Below are 27,346 nucleotides of genomic sequence, written 5' to 3'. Positions count from 1 at the left end.
CAAGGCTATCGCTCGGCGCGAGATGCACCTTCCTGTAATGGAACTTTGCTGAACGCCGCCGCCGATGATATACGCATCGAGAGAATGTTGCGTGACCGGATTGCGTGCGCGACACGAATAGCGATGTACACTGGAGCACCAACGACTGTGTTCCCCTATATCATGGTGTTACTTGTTTTTCTGAGCACAGGCTAGCAGAATAAAGCGTTAAATTCGTGACTCACAGTTTTGACAATGTCTGGCAATTCACCGTCACTACAACGTGACAATAATATATCTCGTTGCAATTGTGATGCAATAAGTATTGGGCAAATTTGCAAAAAAGAAAAATTGAAAACGCGTTTTGGCGTGCGCTGGTGAATATAACCTCCGGTGACGACCCAGTCTGGGTGGCATCGGATATTAAGTTCATAGACATGACTAGAAAGAAAGCTCATAGGCAGGAAAGTTTGGGTATTTCAAGAACGTGGCAAGTAGATCAAAAACACGGACAGTGTTGGGCACAGCAGCACACGATGAAATGCGCGACTGTGAAGCCCACAGCAGGAAGGCGAAAGCACAGCGCAAGGTTTCTCTGCACGTCCTCAGAAGAGCCGGATATAAATTCAGCTAGCATACGGACGAGCCGTCAGAGCAGCTTCAGCAGCGTGAAAAGTGCAGATTGATATGCGCGGTACTTTGCATGCAATCAACCAACCGATCAATCAATCAGTCAATCAATTCGTTTTTTTCATGTATCAATGTACAACAAGGCGACAACTGCATTGGCGTACCTCCTATCCTCGAATGAAGAGATTCATTACTTGGCCAAGAGGATGAGTGGCGCGCGATGTGACGTGCACTCTCGAATTTTGATGTGAGTGTGCTTTCATGCATGTTAGCATTGGTGCAGTAAAACCAGTTGATATCCAGCGCTCATCCCAGTGCAGCTCGTGCTTCTGTCTTCCTATTAGTTCACTAGTGCTGTAACCAGGCTTATAATTTAAAGAAAACAGTGAAAGGCTGCCTCAGCAGAATAAGAACGAGTGCACGGCGGGCATGCTAGCAGGATAGTAGCCTAGTCCTTTTCTTAAAAGGAAAGCCGTTGTTTCGCCCGAAAGGCGAAGTATTTGTAGCGATAGTGCAGGATTACACAACGACGCGAAGTAAGGTTGGTAGCTTTATCGGCCTAGTAAATTGCAGTAAACATATGCTAACTAACTAAATTAACAAGCATGGTGTCATGCGTGCACAGGCAGACATGAACAGGTCTCAATCGATGACCGCGACCAGTGGCTGTCACAACGCTGGAGTGATGAATAGCACCGGCTTCGGGGAGCGAACGCTTCGAGCTGCTGCTCGCTTCAACGCTTCTCTGACTCCTGAGATTATGCGAGCTGCAACACTAGGCATGCAGGAAGTCAGCGCAGATGCAGTCGCCGGCCATCTCGGCTCGCCAAAGCGTTGCACTCGCTGCAGAGAACCTCCAAGGTAGTCCGCGCGGACAGCTAAGCATAGGAAGCCGCACAGAAAATAAATCTTGAGCTCCCTCCTGGAATGTCTCGAAGATTCACAGCTGGTAAAGCCCTTTTAACTGTACCCTTCCCTTGAAACTCCATTTAATTTCCCTGTCTTTTTACATACGGTAGCGGCCAATGGTGGAAGTCGTGCCTATACTTAGGGCCCTGTAACGTAAAACTATTCCAATCTATTTTCATTCCAATCTCCTGACGTCAAACCTGCGTAGCCGCCGACGCAAGCATCGGGCGGTCACCCGGAATGTTTTCTGAAACGAACAATCATGAGCTGTCCTCGTTCACAGCAGGTCACTTTTGTTTGCTTGGAAAACGAATAACATAGTCTACGCTTAGCGGCTTGTCTTATCTGATTGGCTGACAAGAGGCGAAGAGCACCCTCAAGTAGTCGGGAATTCGATGGGGCCGAGCCACTGCACTGAAAATCGATAACCGGATGAAGAGGGTGGTGCCGGCGTCGGCGACTGGTCCGCTTTCCCTTACTTCGCTTGCGGCGCTGCTCGAAAATCGAGGCGGCATGCAAGGGAAGCCTAAGAATGACGCTAAAACGGATTCTCAGCAAAGAAGAGTTCGCAGAACGAGGTCGTAAACGTGCCGAAAGTGCTCGAAAACGTTACACGGCCTGGCAAAAAGTTTATCATACGCAAATAAACCCATGCTCTCCTGCAGGTACGAGTAGCCAGTGCCGGAGCGATCAGCGGCAGCCATCTTTTATTGCTTTCGAAACGGGGCAGTCTGCGGCTATTCAGAAGAAAATTAACTTTTGTTCGGCATATTAATGCATCTTTAACGCGTACACGTCATTTTGACGCGATAAGCTTTTGTGGTTTTGTGACGTCGAGTGACAGACAGATGATGTGGGTGCAGCCCGAAAACTTTCGACCAATAGCCGAAGGCTAATCATAAAAGGCGTCGAATCATAAATAAAAATTTTTCTTTTGCTCCGTCAAATCATGAATAATCAGTGTATACACACCATATCAGAAGGCGAGGTATAGCGGTTTTCGTGACGTCGCGTGACAGACAGGTGAAGGGGGGGTATTCCAAAAAAGCTTTTGACCAATCGCGGAGGGCTGATTGCAGAACTGGAATAGAAAAGTTTGGAATAGGTTTACGTTATAGGAGCCCTAGTTAACAAAACACCAGTGTGTAAGGCTTTGCCCTCCGCAGGGGCAGTGCCTTACGTATGTATCCTGAGAGGTGACACACGGCTGCGGTTTCTTCCCATGCTTCCAGATTCTGGGAAACTTGCATTGACGTCGCATGCACATTATTTCCAATACGAGTACTTACGGAGTGCAACAAGCAATTGTGAATGTTGACAAAGAACGAGAATCTAGACCTGAACTAACACCCATAACTCTCGAAGTATAGCACACTCAGAATGCGCCAACCGTGTCGTCTCGACACCATGGTCCGCATGCGTCACGGGCGACCTTGCACACACTCCCTTGTCGAAGTGACGTTTCTATGCTTCTCTTTTTTATATATAAGCCCGCCATATCGTGCCCACTGTGATGCAACCGCGTACGCTCAACGGACATCGAGCTTTCTTTCCTCCGAAGCGGATCACGTCAGCCTCAAGAAATGTGTGGCGGGATCGAACCTCCCGCGCAGCACGGGGCCGCGATCGCACGTCGTGCTTCTCGCCGCCGAGCGTGTGGCGTGTGCGCCCGCCTAGGCTGCACCGCCTTTGGTGGGCCTCTGTTGGGGATGGTTCCAATGCACGACACCCGCCGTGGTAGGTTGGGTTGGGCTGTTCAGCTGCTACTGAGCGTGAGGTCGCGGGATTGAATCCCGGCGGCCGCGTTTCGATGGTGGCGAAACGCAAAACACGCCCGTGGGTACTTAGATTTAGGCGCACGTTCAAGAACCCCGGGTAGTCAAAATTAATCCGGAGTCCCCAGCTACGGTGTGCCTCTAAGATCGTGGATTTGGCTCGTAGGACCCCAGAATTTAATTGTTTACTTCCAAAATGGGTGAAATGTGCCTGTAATGCTATCGCATAAACAAGACGTGGACGTCGTACTTACAGAGTGCGCTAGAAGCGTGTCAGCTTTGCGTGTGATGACGTCGCCGATGTCTAGAAGACTGTGCGCGCCAAGAATAACGATGACGTCCTCCGCGGTGCGACTGCAAGACAAATTTTTGAAGAACACAATTGGCATATGCGAATGGTTATGCAATCCTCGGTGCAAGGACTTTATCCTGCAGAAGAACCGCGGTGCGAGCAGGTGCAGGCGCCCATCGTCGCACTTCGCTCTGGCCGCGGAAGAAACGGCTACGCGCCGCGTTGTCGATCATCGCGTAAGAGTGCACCTTATTTTATAAAGAACATGTTCGGTTGGCGCGGTAGTAGGATGTGGCGTTGTACTAGCATATTAGAAGCTGATTTCTTTTAATCAACCATCGAATTAAGCATTCTTACATTCGAGAAAAAATACGTGGCAGTTGGCATAGAATGATATCATTCTTGGCCAGCACGCTGCAACAAAAGATTGGACACGCACAAGAAAAGCACTCCTATTATTCCCACATTTATTTTCGTTTGGGAAATTGGGTCGCACTGTCCTGGTATTTTGGCGTTATTACATGTGCCTGCAAGGCCCCAGAAAGTTAACTGGAATGAACACCAAAGAAGAGGCCACGCGATGCAGAACAAAAGCAGAACGCTTATTTGCACGGCTGGATTTCCGTGGATTTTCTCCGTGACGCCCTGTCCCAGGTCAGTGTGTGTCCAACTCTCTCTGGCCAGATAAGTTGCGATTGCGGGCGCGTGGCGACTCAACAATTAACTTGGTTTATTTAGCCTTTTTGCTGGCATTGGGGCAAGTAGAAAAATAAATACGAAACAAAAAACAATGAGACGGCAGCAAAACGAACGCTGGCTTGAAGATCTCAGAAATTTCCTCCTCACACCTCCGCGCTGCGACTTTTTATGGCCTTTTCTCCGGCCTGCGGGGAAAAGGCGCTTTTTCTTCATCGGAATCACTTTGACCCCTACTGGATAATCAATTTTGTCAATAAGCACTCCCCCCCCCTGACCCCAATGGCATCCGTCTTGGTGGCGCCCGAGAACTCCCCCCGGAAATGGCAATCTTCTGCTTAGCATTCACGCAGTTTCAAGGGGAAATGGCGGCTCACAATCAATGGTTACATATTTACCTGAATCTAATTACTTTTTACCCAAGAGTGGGGAATGATTAAATATATTTACCTGATAACTATAATGCACACTTTAATAAAAGGGTCTAGAAATGGCCTGCACATCACAGTTGGATCATCATCATCATCATAATCATATATTTATGTCCACTGCAGGATGAAGGCCTCTTCCTGTGAAGGTTGCTGAGATATTCGCCGTCAATCTTTGCTCCTAAGCCTTCCCAGTTTAATCGCTTGAATACTTCTAAGCAAGCAGTGAATAACATTTAAGAAATTGTGTCCCCCTGTCTGACCCCTTTCTTTATAGGCAGCTTCTGCTTTTCTTGTGTAGAATTAAGGTAGCTGTAGAACCTCTGTAAATATCTTCCGAGCTATTTACGTAAGCGTTCTGTACTCCTTGATTACGTAATGCCTCTATGACTGCTGGTGTCTCTACTGAATCAGATGTCTTTTCGTAATCTATCAAAGCCATATAGAGAGGCTTATAGTACTCTACAGATTTCTCGATAACCTGATTAATGGCATAGATGTGATCGTTTGTAGAGTATCCCTTGCTGAAGCCAGCCTTTTCCCTTGTTTTGACTAAAGTCCAGTGTTGCCCTTATTCTATTGGAGATTATTTCGGTAAATATTTTATATATTACTGGGAGTAAGACAATAGGCCTATAACTTTTCAATTCTTTAAAGTCTCCCTTTTTGTGGATTAGTATAATGTTTGCATTCTTCTGGTTTTCTGGAACCCTTGCAGTCGATAAACACTTCGTATAGAGAGCCGCCAGTTTTCCTAGCATTACGTCTCCTCCATCATTGATTAAATGGACTGTTATTCCATACTCTCCTGCCGTTTTTCCCCGTTTCATGCTCTAGTTATAGGAGGAGTTTCTGTATACGGTTCATTATTGTTTCGAATAGAGTACCCCTGAGTCCTGTTGGTTTTGTACAGGTTAGTACAGAATTCTTCCGCTGCTTTTATTATACCTTCGAGATTGCTGATGGTATTACCCTGCTTATCTTCCAGTGCATACATTTTGGTTTGCCCTATGACAAGTTTCTTTCTCACTGATTATAGGCTGCGTCTATTTTTACGGCTTCTTCAGTCTTTCTCACGTAAAAATTTCGGATATCACTTGTCGCATTGTTGATCAGTTTTGACAGTTCCGCGAATGCTATCTTATCTCTTGAGTTGGACACTTTCATTCTTTGTCGTTTCTTTATTAGGTCCTTCGCTACTTGGGAGAGCTTGCCTACTGGTTGCTTTGGTGTCTTGTGTCCCACTTCAATTGCTGCCTCTGAAGTGAGCCTGGTTACGGTTTCGTTCTTTACCTCTATGTCGTCTTCATCTTTCTGTTTTAAGACTGCATATTTGTTTGCAAGTATTGGCTTGAACTTGTCTGCTTTAACTTTTGCTTCATCTAGGTCGGCCTGTTTCTTCTTGACCAATTTTACTCTGTCTCTCTTCAAATTGAGGTGAGTCCTAGCCCTCACTAAGCTACGATCACTGCACTTTACCCTACCTATCACTTCTACATCCTGCACTACGCTGGGATCAGCAGAAAGTATAAAGTCAATTTCATTTCTTGTTTCACCATTAGGGCTTTTCCAGGTCGACTTTCTGTTGCTAGGCTTCCTAAAAAGGTGTTCATTATTCGAAGCTTATTCCTTTCGGCGAATTCTACCAGCATGTCTCCTCTAGAGTTACTAGAATCGACGCTGTAGTTGCCAATTGCTTGTTCACCAGTCTGCCTTTCCCCCACTTTCGCATTGAAGTTGCCCATTACTAGACTAATCTGAGGTTAAATAACCCCAGCTGGACACAATTAATCCGGAGTCTCCCACTACTGCGTGCCTCATAATCAGATCGGAGTTTTGGCACGTAACACCCCGGAATCACGTAAGACCGCGGATTTTTTTGTCGTTTATTTATTTATTTATTTAACAATACTGTAGGCCTTTGCAGATGCCCAAACAGGAAGCGGATTGTACAAATACACATGAGGATGGGAAAAACAGGAAAAAAATGAAAAAGAAGAAAAAAAAACGAAAGAAATATAGAAAAAAAATGAAATCTGCCAAACAACACTGGCATTCAACACAAGACACTTTCTTTGTTTGTCATTAATCAAGGAATTACAAAAGGTGCTCCAAACAATTGCAACATTAGTCGTATAACATTCTTGTAGTTATAAAAAATAATAAAATTATAATAAAACACCACTATTCAGCACATTGCAATATTTACATTTGAAATCATAAGGCAGTATACAATCACACGTGCAATAGTGACCAATCATTCAACCAACTCATTATCTTTAAACTACGCGCTCGAATACTTTCATGAGGAACCAAAATATGACTCTAATTTTGTGACAGAGCCATCCACAGAATTTGATTCTACAATTTCCTTTGGCAACGCATTCCAGATTTCGATTCCCCACGGGAAATATGAATATCTTAGCGTGTTGCACTGTGTCGGATACTGCCTGATGTGTTTATTATGACAGGTTCTATAGGAGTGTCGGTGTGGTGGCTGCACGTAATCTCGATTATTTATATTAATATTGTCATTACATAGCATAAAAAGTAACTTCATGACAGCCACACGACGCCGACGAACAAGGGTTGGCAGTGCTGCTTGGTTTCTATGAGCACTTACGCTTTCGTGTCGAGAATACTTAGAGTATATAAATCGCAACGCTTTGTATTGAATACTTTCTAATTTGTGTAAGAGACCTTTCTGGTACGGGTTCCACACTATGCTACAATACTCAAGAATTGGCCTTACTGAAGTTTTATATGCTCTTAGTTTCACATAATATGGTGCTGCAGTTAATTTTCTTCGCAAGAAGCGGAGTGTTCGGAAGGCCTTCGTACATGTATTATCGATATGGATATTCCATTTTAACGCACTTGTAAAGGTTAAGCCTAAGTATTTTACTGCTTCAGTTTGTATTAAATCGTTACCAATTAATGCATAATTGGACCTAAAGATCGCGTTTCTGTGAGTTATGGTCATATACTGTGTTTTCTTAAGGTTAATTTCCATTCCCCACATGTCACACCAGCGGGCTATATTTCTTAGTGTAGTATTTAGTCTAAGCTGGTCATCGATTCCTTGCATGGATGTATAAATTACCAAGTCATCGGCGAAGAGCCGCAATTTTACTCAATTTTCTGCACAACCAGCTATGCCATTAACGTATATGAAAAATAATAATGGTCCCAATACGGACCCCTGTGGTACCCCTGAATAAACTTCGAGTTGGTCCGAGCCATAATTATTTATGGTAATAATACTGAGTTTGGTTTGACAGATAGGCTGCTATCCATTCTATTATTGTGTTCAATTCCGATAGACTATATTTTCTCGATTAGCTTACAGTACACGACGTGATCATAAGCATTCGAAAAATAAAAAAAAATAGCATCAGCTTGCAATTTCGAGTTAATTATTGACGCGAAGTCATGTGTTATCTCTAATAATTGTGTTATAGTTGACAAGCCTTTTCTAAAACCGTGTTGCTTGGGATATGAAACGTTATTTTCTTCTAGATATGTCATGACGGCTTTACTTACTATGTGTTCCATTAATTTACAGCAGCAACTTGTTAGCGATATTGGTCTATATGTTTCCACGTGTAATTTATTGCCTTCATTATGAATGGGGATTACTTTGGCACATAGCCAATCCTTGGGAAGAGAGGCTGTACTCAGCGATTCGTAAAATATTATCTGCCAAAAATGGAGACAGCTGCTGCGAGCATCGTTTCAAAAATACATTTGATATATTATCGGGCCCCGGCGCCTTCTTGGTGTCTGTTTGCAAGAGCGAGTTCAATATGCCCGACTCACAACTCCGCCCGTCCGGGCGTCAGCGACTGCCACGGGCGCACTCCAGGTTGGCCAGCGCGTGAAAACGGATTGGAAATAGGCATTAAATGTATTTGATACAACGCGCATTCTTTCTATGACCAAACTCCCCACCGTAATAATCAACCGATTATGGCGAAATTATCGAAAATCGAGGTTTAAAAGAATACTTGATCAGTCAAAACTGACTCAGTGTTTCTGTTAAAAGTCCGTTTATAAACGCGCAGTTATCCTGCATGCTCAAACAGGAGACACGTTTTGCGCCTCGATAAGCTGTGAAAAACGGCATCAAGAAGAAGCAATGTTATGTTCAAATGTGGCCACTTCGCTGTGGTATGTGAGCTGGCCAAATTTTACCGCTGTCTCGGCGTTAGGGCACCATGCTCGACCATTTAGGTTATACATGCGCGCAGCTCAGCTGTAAGGCTGAGCGAGAATCTCGGCTTTCAGCAAGTCACTCAAGCCCCTGAGGGCAATGATACGCAAAACGAAACGTGCGCTGCAAGCGCACGTTATAAATCGAGTGACCTATATTGGGCGCAGCATTACAGAAAACGCAGTGCACGTGATACGGAGGGTTGAGAGGGAGCGTCGATGAAGAATTGAAGGGTAATGCCAATAACCTTCGCTCCTAACACGTTTAAATACCCCTTGCTGGCGGAAGCTTGTGCCACTAGCTACATACAGTGCCTCTCAGGTAACATTTTTTCAAAAAGTTCTGCACTGGCCCTGCTTTGCCGTCAAGCCTGTTCGGAGCGCATGTATATATATATATTTGTCACGTGTACCGTGACAGCGTTTGCACTGTGACGGCAGCCCAGGGATCGTTAAAACAAGATTTATTAGGGCAAACTGGTAGCTAGTCAGGAAACTTAGAGTGGCGGTGTGGCGTGTAGCCACCGCCGACAGTCGGTGCGGGGATGACCCTCGTGCCGATACTGAGGCAAGTATTTACACCCCGCCCCACTCAAAAGCATACATTCGGCACGAGCACACTAATGCGCCGTGCCGAACAGCAAGCTGATAACGATGAGCAATGCGCGGAAACAAAACGCGATAAGAACTTTCTTATGGGGGCCACGAACGGACAAGTAACGCTGCGCGCCATTACTCCTTCCTCGAAAGAGCATCGACCCGACGCTTGAAAAGAGAAAAAAGAAGAAAAAAAAATGCCCAATACTTGAAAATAACAAGAAAATCAAATAGGTAAGGGCAAACGTCAATTACTCGCGTCCGAACTGAGCAAAATCTTGCGGTGCTCAGCACACCGGACGAGTACCTCACGGCACGGCTTCAAAAAGCTCATCTCCGTGCGCCTCACTCCACACGCCGTCCAAGCGTATACGTAGCTGCCGCAGACAACTCTCGCAAGGGTGTAGTCTCAGGCCTTGAGCCCTACATCAATTACGAAAACGCTGCTTTCAAACCTCCGCTGCTCAGAAGCTCCTGTTTTACGCGCTCGCATGATAGGACCTACGAGTACGGCCCTGGTCACATTCTCCGGCACCCATGTACCCCGCTATACGTCCGTATGTACGGAGCAGAACTCGGCTGCCACGTCTACCGACCGCGCCAACAGGTGTGCAGCGTGTGCTTGTCGATCGGGCGGCTTGTCGATCGGGCCATCGGGCGGACGTGTGTCCCACGCCTGACAAAACCCGTAGCCCGGCGTGTGGCATCTCAAACCCTCCGAAGGAACATGAGTGCACACCTAAATGTATTCACTGCAACGGCGCTCATCCCGCTATTGACTATCGCTGTCTATCGCGTCAATTGCCGCCACACAACAAATAGCACGTGCTTCGTGAAAAAAAAAAATACATAAGGATCAGCGCCCCCCGATCGGATCAGCGCAGGGCCAGTCTGGGACGACGACTGAGCAGAGCGCGCAGCCAAATGTGACCCAAGCGGCAGCGACTCGGCGGAGAAGCCCTGGACCAGAGGGCGCAACCGCACGTGCGGCTCAGCCGGGGATCACCGCCAAACGAGTCGCTGCAAGCGCCGATCCAAGGGCCGGACTCCCACCAGCGGCCGTTCGAGGGACCGTGGCCATAAAGGAAATGGCTCCGCCAAGAAGGAGCAAGCGATAAGCTGGGTAGCCCAGTTCCCACCTCTATCCCCCTCTCCACATCTCCACACCCCTTCCATCACACAACACTCTAAGCCGAAACCCACTCCGCAAGCCATGATGACCGACAATGAGCCGTGTCTTTATGACTCCGTACAAACATCTCGCAACGACTACTGTACACAACAGGCACTGAACAAAATGGCCGTCTATCTCAAGGCCGAATTGGTTGCCATAATGCAGGCAGATATGAAAAAATTAAGGAGGTTATTATGACCGACCTCACAATTCCATTTCAACAGTTAATACAACAGGTCCTGCAATCCGCTGTCCAGCAGGTATTGGCCAATATCAAACGAAAACAGCGGGTACACTCGGCCAACTTGCAATCTCTTCGCCTTCATGCAAACGCTCCCTGGCCCCTTCACGTGAAGCGCGAAGATCACGTCCTTACCTTCGTCCTGCCCGAATACTGTCACCGGACCGAAAATCCGCCTCACTGGGTCCGGAACACTCACTTCCTGGCATCTCTCAGACCTATGCGACGCCGCCCGGACAGCCCTCGCGTATGAAACGCACTCAAATGATACTTGATCATGGCCAGAAACCGTAAAGGACCCCCAACTCCTAAGCGTGTGGCAATGGAATTGCAGGGGCTACCGCCGGAAACGCGGCTTCCTTACGCAATTCATCGCCACACAGCCCCATCCCCGCGGTGTAATAGCGTTGCAGGAAGTGCATCGTACTCTTACAATTACCGGCTACAACACGAACACAGACACAATAATTAGTAACACACCACACCTCACAGCCACAATTAGTGTCGAAACATATGACCGTTATCGAACACACCCCCGAAACCTCACCCATACCGCACCTACTTCTCGAATTGGTCCCGTGCTCTCGATCCCATAGCAGCCTGTTTGTGCTTCATATCTACAGCGCACCTAATGCGAGGAAGCATGAGTCCGGACATATTATTGCACATCTATGCAAAGAGGCCAAACAGATGATCATTGTAGACGGCTTCAATGCCCCGCACCCGGCCTGGGGTTACCAAACGGAAACACCGAAAGGACGCCGGCTTGCTCAGGTTCTCCATCGCATGACTCTGCTGACGGAACCAGATCAATCAACACGATTAGGCAGCAGCGCAAGCAGAGACACGTGCCCACGATGGTCAGACGAGTAGGTCAGCACTCTTGGAACAATCTCGTGGATAACCTGGGCAGCTACCATTACATTCTAGCTACTGAACTGCAGCTACAACCAACGTGCACTCTGAACGTATTGTTAAGATAACAAATTGGGATGCATTTAGGCGTAATCAGTCCTCCCTAGCTCTTCAGGACACCCCCTCCCTTCAGGATTGGATCAAACAACTTCAAAATGATCTAAAAACTGCAACTCAACACATCACTGTGACTAGAGAGACGCCCAATGTGGATGCATTGTACAGGCAGGATACGTTTCGTGGCGTTGATAATCACTCCGGGCTGCATGCAGAGGAGCAAGTTGCGCAATGCTTACGCATACTTAGCCAACTCCCAGAGGAAGCTCTGCGTGAATGTTTTTATCCTCTTGTGGTATTTAACGAGCCTACGTTTCAGAATTTCTCCCTGACCTATTCTCTATTTCTGTCGTCAGTAATGCGGCCGGACGTCGTACCTCCATTTGCCTTGAATATCATTAGTGGAACGCAAAGCTATGAGGGATATTTTCTTTATTAGCGTAAAAAAATTTTTGCGGATCCCACACACTGTCGGAATGGAGGTAAGCGAAGCTTTTTGTGCTGTTTCCTTTGATTGACGATCATTAGCGATGATGTTGGCGGCAGATGTTTAATTTCTTCAACGTTTAGTCCAATATGAAACTGGTGAGTCGATTTAAACGTTACCTTGCGTGCACCACTGCTGTTAGTCGGCGTAGTACACAGAACACACAGGGAGACGTGTTTGTTTCAGGCATTGTTGTGCGTTATTGTTCATAACCTATGAGAGGATTGAGCATTCTCATTGCTTCACAAGGTACATCGCATCGCGGTAGAAGTATTGGCAAAATTATGGGGTTTTACGTGCCAAAGCAACAATCGGATTATGAAGCACACCGTAGTGGCGTCCTCCGGATTACTTTTGACAACGTGGTTCTCTTTAATGGGCACCTAAATTCAAGTGAACGAGCGTTTCTGTATTTCACTCTCGTCGGGATAGTTAGTCGGCATCGAACCCATGACGTCGAGCAATGGCGAGGCGGACATAGAATAGTTAACTTGACGTGCAACCGCTTCTACAGTGACGCCTAGACCCTATAGTGATTTAATGCGGCTTTGCGTCTGCACGCCTTGCATCAGTTGTCGGCTTTACAAATTTGAATGGTGTGTAATGTTCAGAAGTTGCAGAAACGTACTGTACCGTACCTTCAGTTTGCCCGCAACCGTTGTCGTCTCTATAGTAGTAGTGTTTCCTCACATTCGCAGGTCGCCTTCTTCCTGTCCCGCGCTTCCCCCGTGTAAGAAAACTGCGATCGAAGATTGGCAAAGTGTTTATTCACTCGTTTCGCGACTGTGCCGGTTCTACCCATTCTCTGCCTCTTCTGCCTGCCCCCTCTCTACCATTCCATCTACATCTCCTCAGGACTTACGTTAGTTGAAGGGTAAGCGCTGCAGTTTCCGCAATGCTTTCGCGGGGGTCACGGGGAATTACGGCTGTCAAGAGGCTAATGTTAGGAGTTAAAGAACATCAGAGGGCACAGCGCACATGCGACGCGGTGGAAAGGTGCAAACGAGTTTCTCGCGTCGCCTTCCTTCTCTGCCACGCTCCTTCCCTGTATATGCATGGTCTGAACTACCCCACGACGTGGTGTGCAAGACAGCAGAAGCTGCGGCAGTCGAAGGAAAAGGCAACGAAATCTTCGCTTTAAAATCATCCCTTCGATGCAGATAGTCCACTCACTCTTCCAAGCAGTGCGCGGCGGTGAGCACCCACTGGCTGGAGAGGAGCGACCCTCCGCAGAAGTGGCCGATCCCCTCGAACTCGGCCTCGCCGAGGCTGACTTGCCAGGGCCACGAGTGGGGCACAGCCTCGGTGCCTCCCACGAGCCTGTCCTCGGTGTGCTTGTTGGGCAGATGCACTGGCGTACCGCACGGAACGTCCAGGATACTCTTCAGTGCTCCGTTGGCTGCATGCGTGAGCGACCGTCCTAGCTTAAGGCCTTGTTGTGCACTACACAGTGCGCGACGCAAACGCCCCTGGCTGTGGTGCAGGCTAGAGCTGGACAGGTAAAATCATGGTTCAGAAAGAAGCAGGTCACTGATCATAGTCAACGTAAAATGACTTTTCGTGGTTCGTACGGATCTCTCGTTCGCAATCAGAGGGTGGCTACGTAGAATGCTTCTAAGTTGTCTTGGGCGCACCACGAGACTACTTACGAGCCTTTTGCGTAGCCGTCTTTTCATTGTGAACGAGCGATACGTACGGACCAGGAAGCGTCATTGTCTCCTATCTGTGGTCAGTGACCTCATTCTTTCCTAACAGAAGCCGGGGGGAAATAAAGCTTAGCGTCCACGTTAACATGAGTCTTCATTAAAGGGTCAGTTGCGGCTCCCTTATTCAAAGAATTAAAGAGAAATGATAGCCAGAGCGGTGAACCATAGTAACCGCCCGATTGGTTCCTCAGCATTGGGGAGGAGGGGAAAGGGCACAGATGAGCAGAAAAGAAGATAGGAAGAGAGTCTGTTCGCGCTACGAAGTCAACTAACACCGAGTCCAGCTTTTCATTCAGTCCCGATGCTTAAGAAAAAGAAGAAAAACGCAATAATGCTTTTAAGCAACTAGGGCTGACGTCGGCGAGCACCAGAGTTTAAGAATTCTTCGTTAAACAGCAAAGGGGTCTCCTTGTGAACCGCTGAACTTGTTTTGATATTACTGATACATATTTTCAAAGTTCCAGAGACTATCACACACTTCTCCCATGAAACAAGGCATCCAAAAAGCACTGAATATATTTTGATTTGACACTAAAGTTCGTCTCGAAACGGTTGACATGTCGCCATTGATATTATCGCGAGCAACATGACACAAAAAAATTAGAAGACGTAGCAACAACGCTAACTGCGAGGATTGAGGCTTATCATCTGCGAGAGCCAGTATAGTACGCATGACTTTCAGATGGTTCTCTCTCTAGCATGGAATAATAAGCTAACTTTAGACGGGACAGTGAGTCGGACAAAGGACAGGCGCTAAACTCGCAAGTGAATTTTATTGGAAGCCACGTGCGAACATAGAGCGACATTAGGCAAGTGCGCAGACCACACCGTGCATAAGAGGTCACACATACAGTGTCATCTTGAATAGCACGCAGTGGAAAAAACTAACAAAAAGCAAATCATAACAGTCTTTCTAAGACAATTTCTTCTTTGCTACACAACAATACCGACGTGGCACTTATACCCAGTGTACAAGTTAACTTGGATCGAGATTAAAAAAAAAAAGAACAACCAAGAGCTCTAGACAAATCGTACCGACTGCATAGTAGCGGCAGCCTTGTGTACTTACAGCCAGTATTTTTTCTTCACGAAGCATAAATTAATGGCTTTTAATTAGTTAACTTTTATATCATTGATTTAATCGCAAGCATGTCAATTACAAAGTTGTAGGGCATCTTAAGTAACCTCCGAATCAAACATTTATTTCGTGCTGAAGTGCGCCTGGTTGTTTTTTCCAAGGAAAAACAAAAGCCCGCGACATATGAAATAGATGCGTGCTCGCGCGCCGCTAGTCAAGCGCCTCCAAGCAAATGTTGAAAAATGTGCGGCCGTATTCGTTCATCGCCGCATCCTAGGAGGCTTCGTCATCTAAGATGGCTCGAGATGTTTCGCGACCGAACTAGCGTGTTGCGATAAGCGTCAGCATCTACGGACGCAAGAATGCTCTCGATCATGAGGCACTCGGGATAGCTTTAACCTTCGGGTATCATGAAACAAAGCTGCAAATAAAATTCAACCAATGTTTAAAAAAAGGCAGTGCGAAAAAGAGCGCAAAGAAAGAAAAAAAGGCAGCTCTCGGAAGAACGGAAAAGAGCTCCTCAGGAGTTTATTTCAATAGGAAATAAACCAAGAGCACGTAAGACGTCTCAGCCGCCCGCAAAGAAGCATCCAAAGGTGCAACTGGTTTGGAAATTTACCTTTTCTCCGGAAAAGAGGCAAAACAAATCAGTTTTTTACCTATTTCTATCTTTGTCGCAAGCTTTTTATATGTAAAGATAGGGTGACATCATGAAGGCGCGTTAAACACTCAAGTTTTACACCAGTTGTGGCCGGTTATTTTCTAGCACGTGCTCAAACAGGTCATCGTCTGAAGCAATACAGCACCTGCTTCTTTCCAACACTTGTGGTGTTGCAGCTTTTACCAACAACGTTGGAATCTCGCGGCAGACTCTGCTTATTGCTTTTAGGGCGTCCGGTGTGGTAGTTTCGCCGCTATACACGCGATATTTCACGTACCCCCACAAGAAGAAGTCCAGTGGTGTCATGTCCGGCGACCTTGCAAGCCAGGGTACACAGTTCGGTGCCGGTCAATCCACGGTCCAGGAAAAAGCATGTCGAGCCACAGACTGACTACTACTGTGCGCAGGAGCATCATCATGTGGAAACCAGGGCCCTCGAGGATGTCGTTGACGTAGCGTTGCGTCGTTTGTGTGTTGTCAAAAAATATGGGTGCGATGATGTTGCCATCAAAAATACCGCTCCACACATAAAACGACAACTGGCATTGGTGTCGTGTTTGTGCCAGCCAGTGGGGATTCCTATCACTCCAGTAGTGCGGGTTGTGAAGGTTAACTTCTGTGTTTTTGGAGAAATTAGCCTCATCCGTCCAAAGCGCTGGAGTGAGAAAGTCCGGTTCTTCTTCACATTTCGCGAAAAACGAATAGGCAAAGTCCGTTTCCAAAATCTCGGTATTCGAGCTTTTGATGAAGGTGTACATGGTACGGGTGCATAAGACCTTATTTTAAGATCCTCCACACTGATGACCTTGACGTTCCGGCCTCCGCACTGGCGTCGCACACACTACCGTAAGGCTTAGCAGCACAGAATGTGAAAACATCCGTTTGCGCTTCTTGAACTACCGTCGCAGTCCTGTGTCGCTTTATTGTGAAGCTAGCCGTCTCGCAAAGGATTCCCTAAGTTCTAAGTATTGTTGACGGAGTAGGGCGTCCTCCCCAATGCCACATCCGCAATGGCTTGGCTGCCTACCTCTTGTCGCCGTGCGCCGCCCCCAGAGCCAGGATCATTTCAGCCTTGTGATCATTCGCGCAGGGCATGACTGTCTTCTTGAAGAGCAAGTCACTGGCGTAGTACCATTGATATTTCCCATTATTACCGGCGCACTCACACGTCAAGCAAAAAATTATTTGCGTAATCGACAACAGCATGTGCTGCCTGTACAAATCCGCCAAAATGCATTGAATGGACATAGCCTGTGCAACGTTTGCTTCTATTGCTGAAGGGAACAAAAGGAACATACGTTCCCGGTGCACCGTCAGGCTATCCCGGCTTTGAAATCCCCCCTCCCTTCCTACGGCTCCACTACGCTTATCAATGGGTCAGCGGCGTGTCCTCATGATGCCGCGACCATCGCATAGCGTGAAGCCCTGTATGAAGCTGCCACCGGTAGTATATATCCGTGCATCCGTGGCTATTCTCTTGAGAGCGCTTCAGTAGCGGCGCGCGAGCGCGTATCTGTTTCGTATTTGGATGTCTCGCGCTTTTTTTTATCTCGGATAAACCAACGAGGCAAAGCTGAGGACGAGACAAACGTTTCATTCGGAGGTTATTTGAGGTGACCTCCAACTGTGTAATTGATGTTCTTGCGATTCAACCAATAATTAAAACGTTCACATATAAAAAGCTATTATTCAATTAATACTTCGGCATGAATGAAATGCTAACTGTAAATACACATGACTACGGCTACTATGTATGTATGTATGTATGTATGTATGTATGTATGTATGTATGTATGTATGTATGTATGTATGTATGTATGTATGTATGTATGTATGTATGCTTTATTTCCACAAAAACTAAATACAGCTTTGCGGGGGTAAAGTGGGGAAAAAAGCTGCTCGTAGCAGCTTGACCAGCCCCAAGTACCCTTAATACAAAAAGAAAATAAGGGAGCAGCAGAGCGGAAATACAGTTTTCCGAAGTACTTACATATTCAAGCATTACAACATATCATGCATACGCATTGCAAATCAGGCGAGGAAAAAAAAATACAACAAAAGCAAGATGTGAGCAAGCAAGCAAAAACACGAAATCTCACTGCACTTCAAAAGCACATAGGCATTGTACAACTCACATATGAGAGAAAAAATCAAGAATATCAGGAGGAGAACAAGTTGCAATATCAATTTTATTAACTATAAGATCGTTTAATAACCGAGGTAGCCTGGAGCACAGCATTTGTGATCCATAGTTTGTGCGCGATTTTGGTACGTGCCAGTACTCTGGCTTTCTTGTGCTGTATGGAGTTTCGTGTAGTTTTAAGTTAGCCATAAAAGTAATGTAGTTTATGTTCTTTATCTGTCAGTACGATTTCTCTAGAGCTCTCGTTCTTTTTTTCTTCAAAATATTGGTTCAAGTTAACTGGGACACCCGGTAGCGTACAAGGGAAACATATCCCCTGGGCACCGAGGGGGGTCAGAGCTGCGCGCCTATTGGCGCTCGCCGCAGGCCACTTCCGCTAGCATGGCGGCACCCAAGACCGCGGCCTCAGACGTTGCCTCCGAGATTTAAGTTCGTCGGCGCTCCGACGCTGCGCCGCCGTCGCGGTGAAAGCGATGTAGCAGCGGGCACTGACGCCTATTTCGTGATAGGAGCACGCATCACTTGTGGTGTACGCGAGGGCACGTGAAGCAACTTGAAATGCTTCAAGAAACGCCTGCGAGAAGGGTTGTGTGTGGAGGCCTTTGACAACGCCTCGCTGCCGAACGCCGCGTCGCTCCGTTTTCAACGACGCTGAAAAAGCATTCATGCGTAACGTGGACACGTGCCACAGCGACAAGGAAGAAGACGGCGGCAAGACCACGGAGCCATGTGTTGAGGCCACAGCAATAACGACGACACGGTAAGTTTTTGTTGCAGTCCAAAGCGCATATTTCCGAGAACGCTCGTACGATCAGGTGAGACTTAACGCCGCATACGTTACGCGGAGCGCGCACTTGTCCAAAATAATTCTACGCCATATGGAGTGACTGAGCGTATGTCACGCGGAACGAGAAGCGCGCATATATTTGCACGTGTGCGTGCATAAGCCTTCAAAGCATGCTTCAAACCATAAGCACTTTCCTGCAGCCTCGCGTGCGGCTTAGCTGTGACGCCCCATTCTTCGTGGGATATGATTTTCTTATACCCGCTATGCGTGAGGAAAAGCGCGTGGCCAACACGCAATTGTCCCGCCGCTTATTGGAATAAGGCATCGACCAAGGGGGAAACTCTAGAGCACCTTAGCTCAGGCCGACCTCTCTGCCTTCTTTCAAATAAATTATATCTCTATCTCTATTTACTAAAACACCGATCTTTCTACCATTCTTCAGTTATGAACAAAAAGCAAAACGGTAATTTCTCATAGCTTCAACGCATATATGTAATGCGGCAAAGCTTTCAGTGTATTGCAGTGAAGCGAGTGAGAATTTGCGCGCATACGCACTTCAGGCAATGCATTATTATGAAGACGGTAAACCTCACTTGGCCACGCTTCTAACCTTCATTATTATCTCAGGTGCTCACCTAAGGCCTCCGCGCTGAAGCATACAGTGTGTTGCAGTGAAGCGAAGAAAAAATTTGCGCGCGTACTAAGTGTAAGCAACATGCTATAAAAACTAGAAACCCCACTGGGCCACGGTTGTAATCTTTATTATCATCTCAGGTGCGCACCAGAGGCCTCCGACTGCCGGTATTATGTTTCTTTTCGCCTGCTATACAATTTCACCGCAGTATAGATAAGTATTGTGGAGAAGCTTTTTAAAGCACATTCACCACCATGAAATTCGTTTCTTGTACGTCTTTTTATACATCTTTTTACACTCTAAATCGTGAAGTAGGCTTGATGGCACAATAACAACATGCAAGCCTACTGTTGTTCATTAGGACAATGCTCTGCAACATACGTTTGGATGAGATCACTTTTATTTACCGCAGTTCTACACTCACATAGAATGAACTCAAGCTTACTTCTGCATGCCATGAGGATTAAGAGCAAATTAAGAAGTGCTTCCCTGTCACTGCACTGTTTCTTCTAGGCTAGTTGAGTGATCTCCCAGTTATAAAACCAAGTGTAGAAACATTATGCTACTATCAATTGGATAACATCTTCACTTGCTTTGTTTTTTTAGGTGGTTTCTCTGAGGTCCCTCATTAGCGTACCAGAAGTAGGTCAAGTATTTGCGCTTGCGCCCGTAACCGCAAGGCATTATAGAATCCTCCACACTTTCTTAGATTATAGGCCTTGTTTGAATAAGCAGTGGTTTAAAGAAATGTGTCGGAACAATGCCAATAAACCCAAGACATGTTCGTATATTTTCAAGATGAGGGGTGGTTTCTGAAGACTACACTCCTGTTTCTGCTTCCATTTCATGGACGCTGTTTTGCATCATTTGTGGTCTGGTAGGTATTGTTCTTGTTTTCTTTATTTCTTAAGGGGGAGGGAGGGCGTTATACGCATTTCATGGTGGCGAATGTTTTTTAAAATGCTTCTCCACAATACTTATATGTAATGCGGTAAAATTCTCTAGCAAGCGAAAAGAAAAATAATACCGGCAGCCGGAGGCCTCTGGTGCGCACCTGAGATAACGATAAAGACTACAATCGTGGCCCTGTGGGGTTTCCAGTTTTTATAATATGTTGCTTACACTCATTACGCGCGTCGTGACGTCACGTACGAGGTCGTCCCCGAGAGTCCCACTTGTACGCGGCGCCGCGCGCACTGTCCTGAACTTGTGCACGTTGTCCGCATGAAGCCGTATGTGAGCGAATAACTATGCGAGAGACCCTTAATTCCGCAAGTGACACTTCTGGTCTAGCATCGGGACGATGCTCTCTTAGTGGGGGACAAATGACGCGTGCGTCTATTCTTCTATGCAGACGACAACGAAGATAGGGACATTAACGGATTTTGTCTAGTGGGTCAGTGGGATTCGGCGAGGACGAAGAAGACGTGTCTCTGGCCTGTTTTGTATTGGAACAAGTTGTCCTACGGCTCTTGAACGTCTCCCTGTCTACAGTCCGCGTTGTACGGCGACAATATAGACCAAAATCAGTTGACAGTTAAATAAAATACAACAAATATTTTTTGTAATGGTTAGGCTAATAGGCTTAGGGAAACCAGAGCCAAGGAAACTAAGAAAGCCTGTAACTGTTTTGCTTTCCTCCACTTATCGAGGTGAGTGAAAAATGAAATTACTGCTATTGAAAACTTGAACACGAATCTTCTTACTCTTTATGTGGCCTCAAAGCAAGAGACAGAGAAAGAGTAAAGGCAGGGTGGTTAACCAGAAGCCTCAAGATAACAATGCAACTAGTTTTATAGTTATGAAATGTTCAGTGCCACACAAAGCTGCAGCTTTCAGGAAGAGAACAACAGAACGCCAAGTGCTGCAATGCTCATTGAACGTTAAATGACAGCATGCCAAACGGTTGGAATGGTTTAAAGTGTTGTTCGTGCTTACCTCCAGCTCTGCAAGACTTTTCGTCAGATCCATCAGCGCAGTCGATGATGCCGTCGCAAATGCCGGTGAGACGAATACATTGACGGTTCTTGCACTGGAACTGATCTTTGTCACAGAGGTCTGCGCAGATTTTGCAGGGTTTGAGAACGTTCTAAACACGCAGGAACGGGGAAAATGACGCGAAAGACACTCTGCAAATTTAAGTTGTTTTTTCATGCCGGTTGGTAAACTTCGCGTTCACGTTTTCTGTGCTACTCTCGTTAGTTAGCACAGCATATCTTATTTTATTGTAGCGCAAGCTGAACGACAAGGACAACAGAAAGGCACATCTGACACACACAGCGCTAGCTTTCAACAAAAGATTTATGTCCAGTTCTCGTCGCTATATATACACCCTCGAAACGTCATACAACACGTGTAAAATCTCGGTAAACATGAACAAGAACGCAAGCGCATTTGTGCCACACAGATTGTGTACACGTTCAACTCACGTAGACGTACATAAGCTTGCGCTGCAACAAAATAAGATCTGCCTTACCCTGTCCTCATAGCACAGCGGTGCACAGCTGTTCGTGTTTTGTGCAGAAGCCTTTTTCTCTGCCTGCCTGATAGAGACAAGCATTCCGTAGGGAAACCTGGCGTCGCATAATAAACTGGAGGGTCGTGCCAGTTCCTAACACGTTGCCAACGACTGTGACAAAAAAGGCAATGGCATCACGCGGAATTGATTACATGCAGGCAGGCAGTAAGTCTAGAAACTAGCTAATAATTTACTGGGAAATCTTTTTCCCAGGCAAACAACTCAGAGCGCGCGTAGTGGCAAGCATGGAAGTGTGAATGAATATATATCGTGTACACGCAACTCACATCTGCGATTTACAGCACGTAATAAACAGCAGTTTCACGAAACAGCTCCTAAATAATGTATCTACGCAATACCTGTGAACCTGTTGGTGCGACCTCTCGATATATGGATGAACATTAATTTTGCACCTCAACGTACACGCCACTATCGTCGTTACTCACTTGTGCGTCACTTGTCAAAGCAACGTGACGTTAATTGCATAGGCCTCTCGTTATCGGAACCACGTCGCTTTCAGCGCCATGTGTCGCTCAACAATGCGTCGCGCAGGAAGGGTGTCACCTGCCTTTCTTTTAGTTCGAACAATTGTTTTAAATCGTCGCATATATGGCAGGTGGCTCTGTCGTGCCTTTGCAGGTAGATTACCAAAAAACGCAGCGATTGCCCCCACATTAAATCGCAGTGTACACGCAGGAAATAAAAATACCAGCCAAATAACTTTTAAAGTTATAGCTCTCTTTTTCTGCATCGCGCACTTGTATTGATTGGATAGACAGCGTTCTCGCACGATAAACTGAAGAGGGCAAAAGCTGCACAAGGTAAGACAAAAGCGTAACCATTGGTAGGACGTGTGTGGTAGTGCGATATCTGATTTCACGGTATTGTCACTGTTATTCAGTTATCGATCGGCGCAAGACGAGCCTGCTATTCAAAACTATGTAATTGTTTTCACCGATTTCGTACCGAAAGAGGGTTGTATCAGATTGCGCGCATAACGTTTCCGGTGAATCACGTAATTGTAGGGAGGTAGACAGCAAGGTCGCATAATGAAGCTGTCACTGACATTGACAATATTCTAGAATGGTTCCTGCCACGTTCTTTTAAAAAAAATATTCACTTTACATAGCGTGTCACAATGTCAGAAACGGAAGCCCAGCAGACTGTTAAGTCATGTCTGCTTAGCAGAAACTCAAGACTTCTTTAAAGATGCTCGTCCTTAAAATTGGGTGTGAATAAAACAAGAAAGAAACGGCTTTCAGGCATGAAATGGTTATTCACCACCAACTGCACCACTTTCGACAGCGAAAGAGCACCGGGCATGCGCTCTTTCGCATGTATCTATCAAAAGTGGTGAAGTCGAAAATGGATGGGTGGCAATTTGCCCAATGTACAATCCTAACATCTGTTTCAGTGACGTCAATAAATATTTCGTCTCTGAAAGCGGTTACTGGCGCATATGTCGGCAATATAACACACGAAAAGTGGAAAGCGGGAGGCGAAAATGCGACTGACCTCTATCAGCGGTGACATTGTACCGAATCCTGAACCCTCTTCCTGCCAACATTCCGTCTGTCTTGAAGACAATCTTGACGCTTTTGCCGCCGAGGGAAACCCAGGGTCGGGGCCGGTGCGAACCGCAGAAGGAGAGCCTTCGGCGGTTCGTGACGATCAAGGTTTCCCATATCTCGAGCCTGTCTCCGCTGCAGTAGTTCATCGCGTCGAGGTCCACGTCTTCGAAGTACAGTTTCACGTACTGGCGGTAGTTTGAGGAGAAGCATTAGAAAGACGCTGAAGCTGGTACTCACTCAATGAAACAGTGCGTGGTATCTAATTTTAGTCCGTGTGTGAAGTTAGCTTTACGGCAGAGATGCTTATGTCATCACAAGTGTTAAGATTGCATCGCTGCATTGTTCAGCCGACATATTTCAAAGTTAGCTTTCAGGCTGATTTCGACGCGAGGTTTGGAACACCAGAGATGTCACGAGATACGTAGCAGGTCGGTAATAATACAGCATGGATCCTGCCTGTGACAAATAAAAAAAATTACCGACGATTACGTTACTTCCTAATGCGAAATTTGAGCGCAGCAAATAAGCTGTTTCACCTTTTCGATAGATTGAGGCAAAGAAATCGAGCAACACATGTATGCGCTATCACAGAATTTTTTTTTTTATTTTTCACACGTATTCCTTTAACAAAGACTCCACTAACAGTTCTTGACAGTCATGAAGGAAGCTTTGTGGTCGGAGAAATAGACTGATATATGTTCGACTTGGTACACCAATGCTTGATTCTCAAAGACGAGATCTATACAAGTGCCTCGCGAGGTTGTCACAGCCGTGGGACGCGTTACGAGCGAGAGGAACGGGATGTTCTCCCGCATAAGTGTTAGGAAATTGCTGTTTGTCTTTATGTCAAGCCGCCACCGATCTGGCTCTCTGATTGCCACCGCACAGGGCGAACGGCAGCGGCAATTTCGGCTCGGGCGGTGCACATATACAGATCCGCCGCCACCGATCTGGCTCTCTGATTGCCACCGCACAGGGGTTGCATTGGAGGAGGAGCGAAGAAAGGAATTAAGTTCGAGCCGGCGCTTTGACAACCGGAGACTCGCAGGAAGAGGGGGGAGGGGGGCGGCGTGTACACCCAGCGGCAAACGATGGGGGCAGAAGCGCGCGCAGCAAGCGGACAACACGATAAAGGGAGGAGGGAAGAGATAGCACCGACTGACTGACACCTCCTCTTTCTGCATGGCGGCGACGGTGTTCTATGCAGTCACGTTATCTTGACTCTCTAGCGGCGTCAGCGGCATCCAGCGGTATGAGTCGGTCGCTGCTAGCGCTGGGGGGATGAAAGGGGGGCGGAGCTGGTTACGAGGCCGACGACAACGCCGACGACGACGCGAAACCCAGGAACGGACGCCAAAGAGCTGCGCTCTAAAAAATGAAATTGTGAGAATTGTCTACTAAGGCGTAAGCGTTCTTTGGCTCGGCTGTTACTTCGATACTGCTTATTTGCTTTTCCTAGCTTGTGCATGTGTACACATCGCTTTTCCTCTACTAAAGAAATGAAATCCGTGTACTGAACGGCGTGCAGATGAGTTGTCAGGAAGCTGCACGACTCCTGCTAAGCGATAGTATTCAATGAGCCGGAACGCCGTCACAACCAGTTTCAGCACAGCTGTTTTTTTTTTCGTTCTTTTTTCTTTTCTCTTTTTCTGTTTCTTTTTTATTACGACCCTGCCGTGGTGACAGCGACGTCACCAGTTTTATATAATGTCAGCAATAATTTATTGTCACGTGGTGGTGACGTTGAAGAACACAGTAGCAATACTGTGAAAAACAAAACTAGCTTTTATTGATCGAACGTGTGCCCACAAAAACAGGCTACACTTATAGCGCAACGATAGCGGCGAATACAGTCGGTGATCGTCGAAAGTCTGATCAACGGGTCAAGCGCGTCGGCTTTTATACACCAATCGTCAAATGTTCCAGACTAATCGCTGGGACCCGCGTGTCTTCCACAAAGTTCTACACTACTCGCGTCGCGCATACATGCAATGAGATTACACAAGGTTCGGTGGCAGACAGCGGATGGAACCGTCGATAAAATTCCAGAAACTTCATATGCATGCAGGCGCGTCCTGCGCTGCGTGTTAACATTTGTTAAGCGGTGAAACGCGGTCACCCGAGAAAGATAAACATGTACACGTGTCATTATTATTATTATTATTGTACTGTTATCGCAAGTACAAATCTGTCATTCGTACTTTTATACTTCGGAGCCCCACGGTAGGATTGCGGGAAAGTAAGCTGCGCTGCTGAACCGAACTCGACAGCGGCGCCGGCGGCGCTCACGGCACGCGCTCTGCCGCTGGCCTCCCCCGGGCCGCCGCCTTCCATGGAGGCGCGTTATTTTGGGCCAGCTGCGCGCCCTTGCGATGTGGAAAATTTTCGGAAATGCTGATAACAGCATCGATAATGCTGTATGCAACGTTTATGAGGAGGTTATTTCTTTCTTTTTTCTTAAAGCCGTATGAACGAGGTATAGCGATGTAAAAGGAGCTTTAAGGCGAGTTCTATACTCGAGACAATTTTTGTGCCACATGATGAAATCCTTTACTTTGTGCGTCTGAGCTAGTATTGCTCGTGGCACATCACTCTGCGTGTGGCTTATTAAGCGAAAGCCTTAGGTCTCCGTTTCAAGGTCGCGTTGCGCAGTATAGAAAATGTCACGTGACCCAACGAAGGCCGGAAGCGAACTAAAGCATGTCCAGCCATGTGTTAGATATTAGTACTAATTAGCAAAGTTAAATGATTGATTAGTGAGTGTAATAAGACGGATTAAGGTGTATTAAGGAGGATTAAGGTTTATTAAGAAGAATTAAGGTCGATGTAGGTGGATTAGGGAGGATGAAGGTGCATTAAGGAGGAATATGGTGGATTAAGGTAAACGAAGGGTTATCTTGGATAAATGAGGTTTAAGGTCGATGAATGAGGATGAAGGTGGATTAGGGTGAAATACGTTGCAGTGCTAAGCATTACTGCCTGCAGAACATTCTCTGCATTACCACATCATGAACACAATCTTGATTCATTGTTCAACCTTCGTAGTCAAAGCGCATTGTTGCAATGATTTCGGGTCGTGCTAAATCAATGGAAAAGGGTTCCTCGCAGAACGAAACCGCAGAAAGGTGGTTTTAAGACATTCGCTATTAAAGCGAAGATTCCTGTCCTTCGCCTAGATGTCGATATCAACAGCAAGAGCGCTCGATCATGTGAAAACCCCCTGCACATTCCATGTATCTGTGAGAAAACCAAATAATAATCGTCGCCCACTCATGCGCCCGTGGAAGTGCAGATCGAAGCAAATTCTAAAAATCCAAGGTGTGCTTAGGCACTCGCACCTAAGAGACGCGAGTGCAAAAGCCTTGTAAAGCCTACTGTAATTCGTCTTAATCCACCTCCATCAATTCTAATCCATCCTAACCTACCCTGATCCACCTTAATGCACCCTAATCGGTCTTAATCCTCCTTCATCAACCCTAATCCACCTTAATCCACCCTAATCGATCTTAAATCTCATTCATCCACCTCAATCCACCTTAATCCTCCTTAGTGTGGGCACGCGAACTGCGCTACCGACATGGCTCTTGATCATTTCGCCTTCGTGATGCAGGCCTTCATTGCCCGGTTTTTGGTCAGGCTGGCAGCTGATTACCATGCTACTGCCCTATCTCCTTCACAACCAACATACTTGCGGATGCTGATCTCCGACATCGACAAGATGGCGCCTTTCCTGGATGCACCCTTACCTGGCGGACTTGTTCACCCGAGTTCAGCCATATCGTCAACGTCTTCTTCAGTACAAGCGGATGATATAAATACGCCGCGTGCACCAGCCAACTTCAGTGGGCACGCGAAC

At 46.6% G+C, this 27,346-nt stretch overlaps 1 protein-coding gene across 1 annotated transcript in view; it reads right to left on the bottom strand.

Annotated features, from left to right (window-relative positions):
- The window catches only part of LOC126519321 (chymotrypsinogen A-like), an 89,210-nt gene that overhangs the window by 39,094 nt on the left and 22,770 nt on the right, over positions 1-27,346 (bottom strand). Inside the window, exons 3-6 of the mRNA XM_050168952.3 lie at positions 23,435-23,675; positions 21,340-21,459; positions 13,566-13,791; positions 3,548-3,647 (exon numbers count right to left, since the gene is read on the bottom strand). Coding sequence (XP_050024909.2) covers positions 3,548-3,647; positions 13,566-13,791; positions 21,340-21,459; positions 23,435-23,675 — 687 coding nt within the window. The remainder of the gene's footprint in view (positions 1-3,547; positions 3,648-13,565; positions 13,792-21,339; positions 21,460-23,434; positions 23,676-27,346) is intronic.

Source organism: Dermacentor andersoni, chromosome 10 (genome assembly GCF_023375885.2).
Source record: "Dermacentor andersoni chromosome 10, qqDerAnde1_hic_scaffold, whole genome shotgun sequence".
Classification (NCBI taxonomy): Eukaryota; Metazoa; Arthropoda; class Arachnida; order Ixodida; family Ixodidae; genus Dermacentor; species Dermacentor andersoni.
Note: the sequence above shows the minus strand (reverse complement) of the source record. Positions and strands in the feature narration are given on the sequence as shown.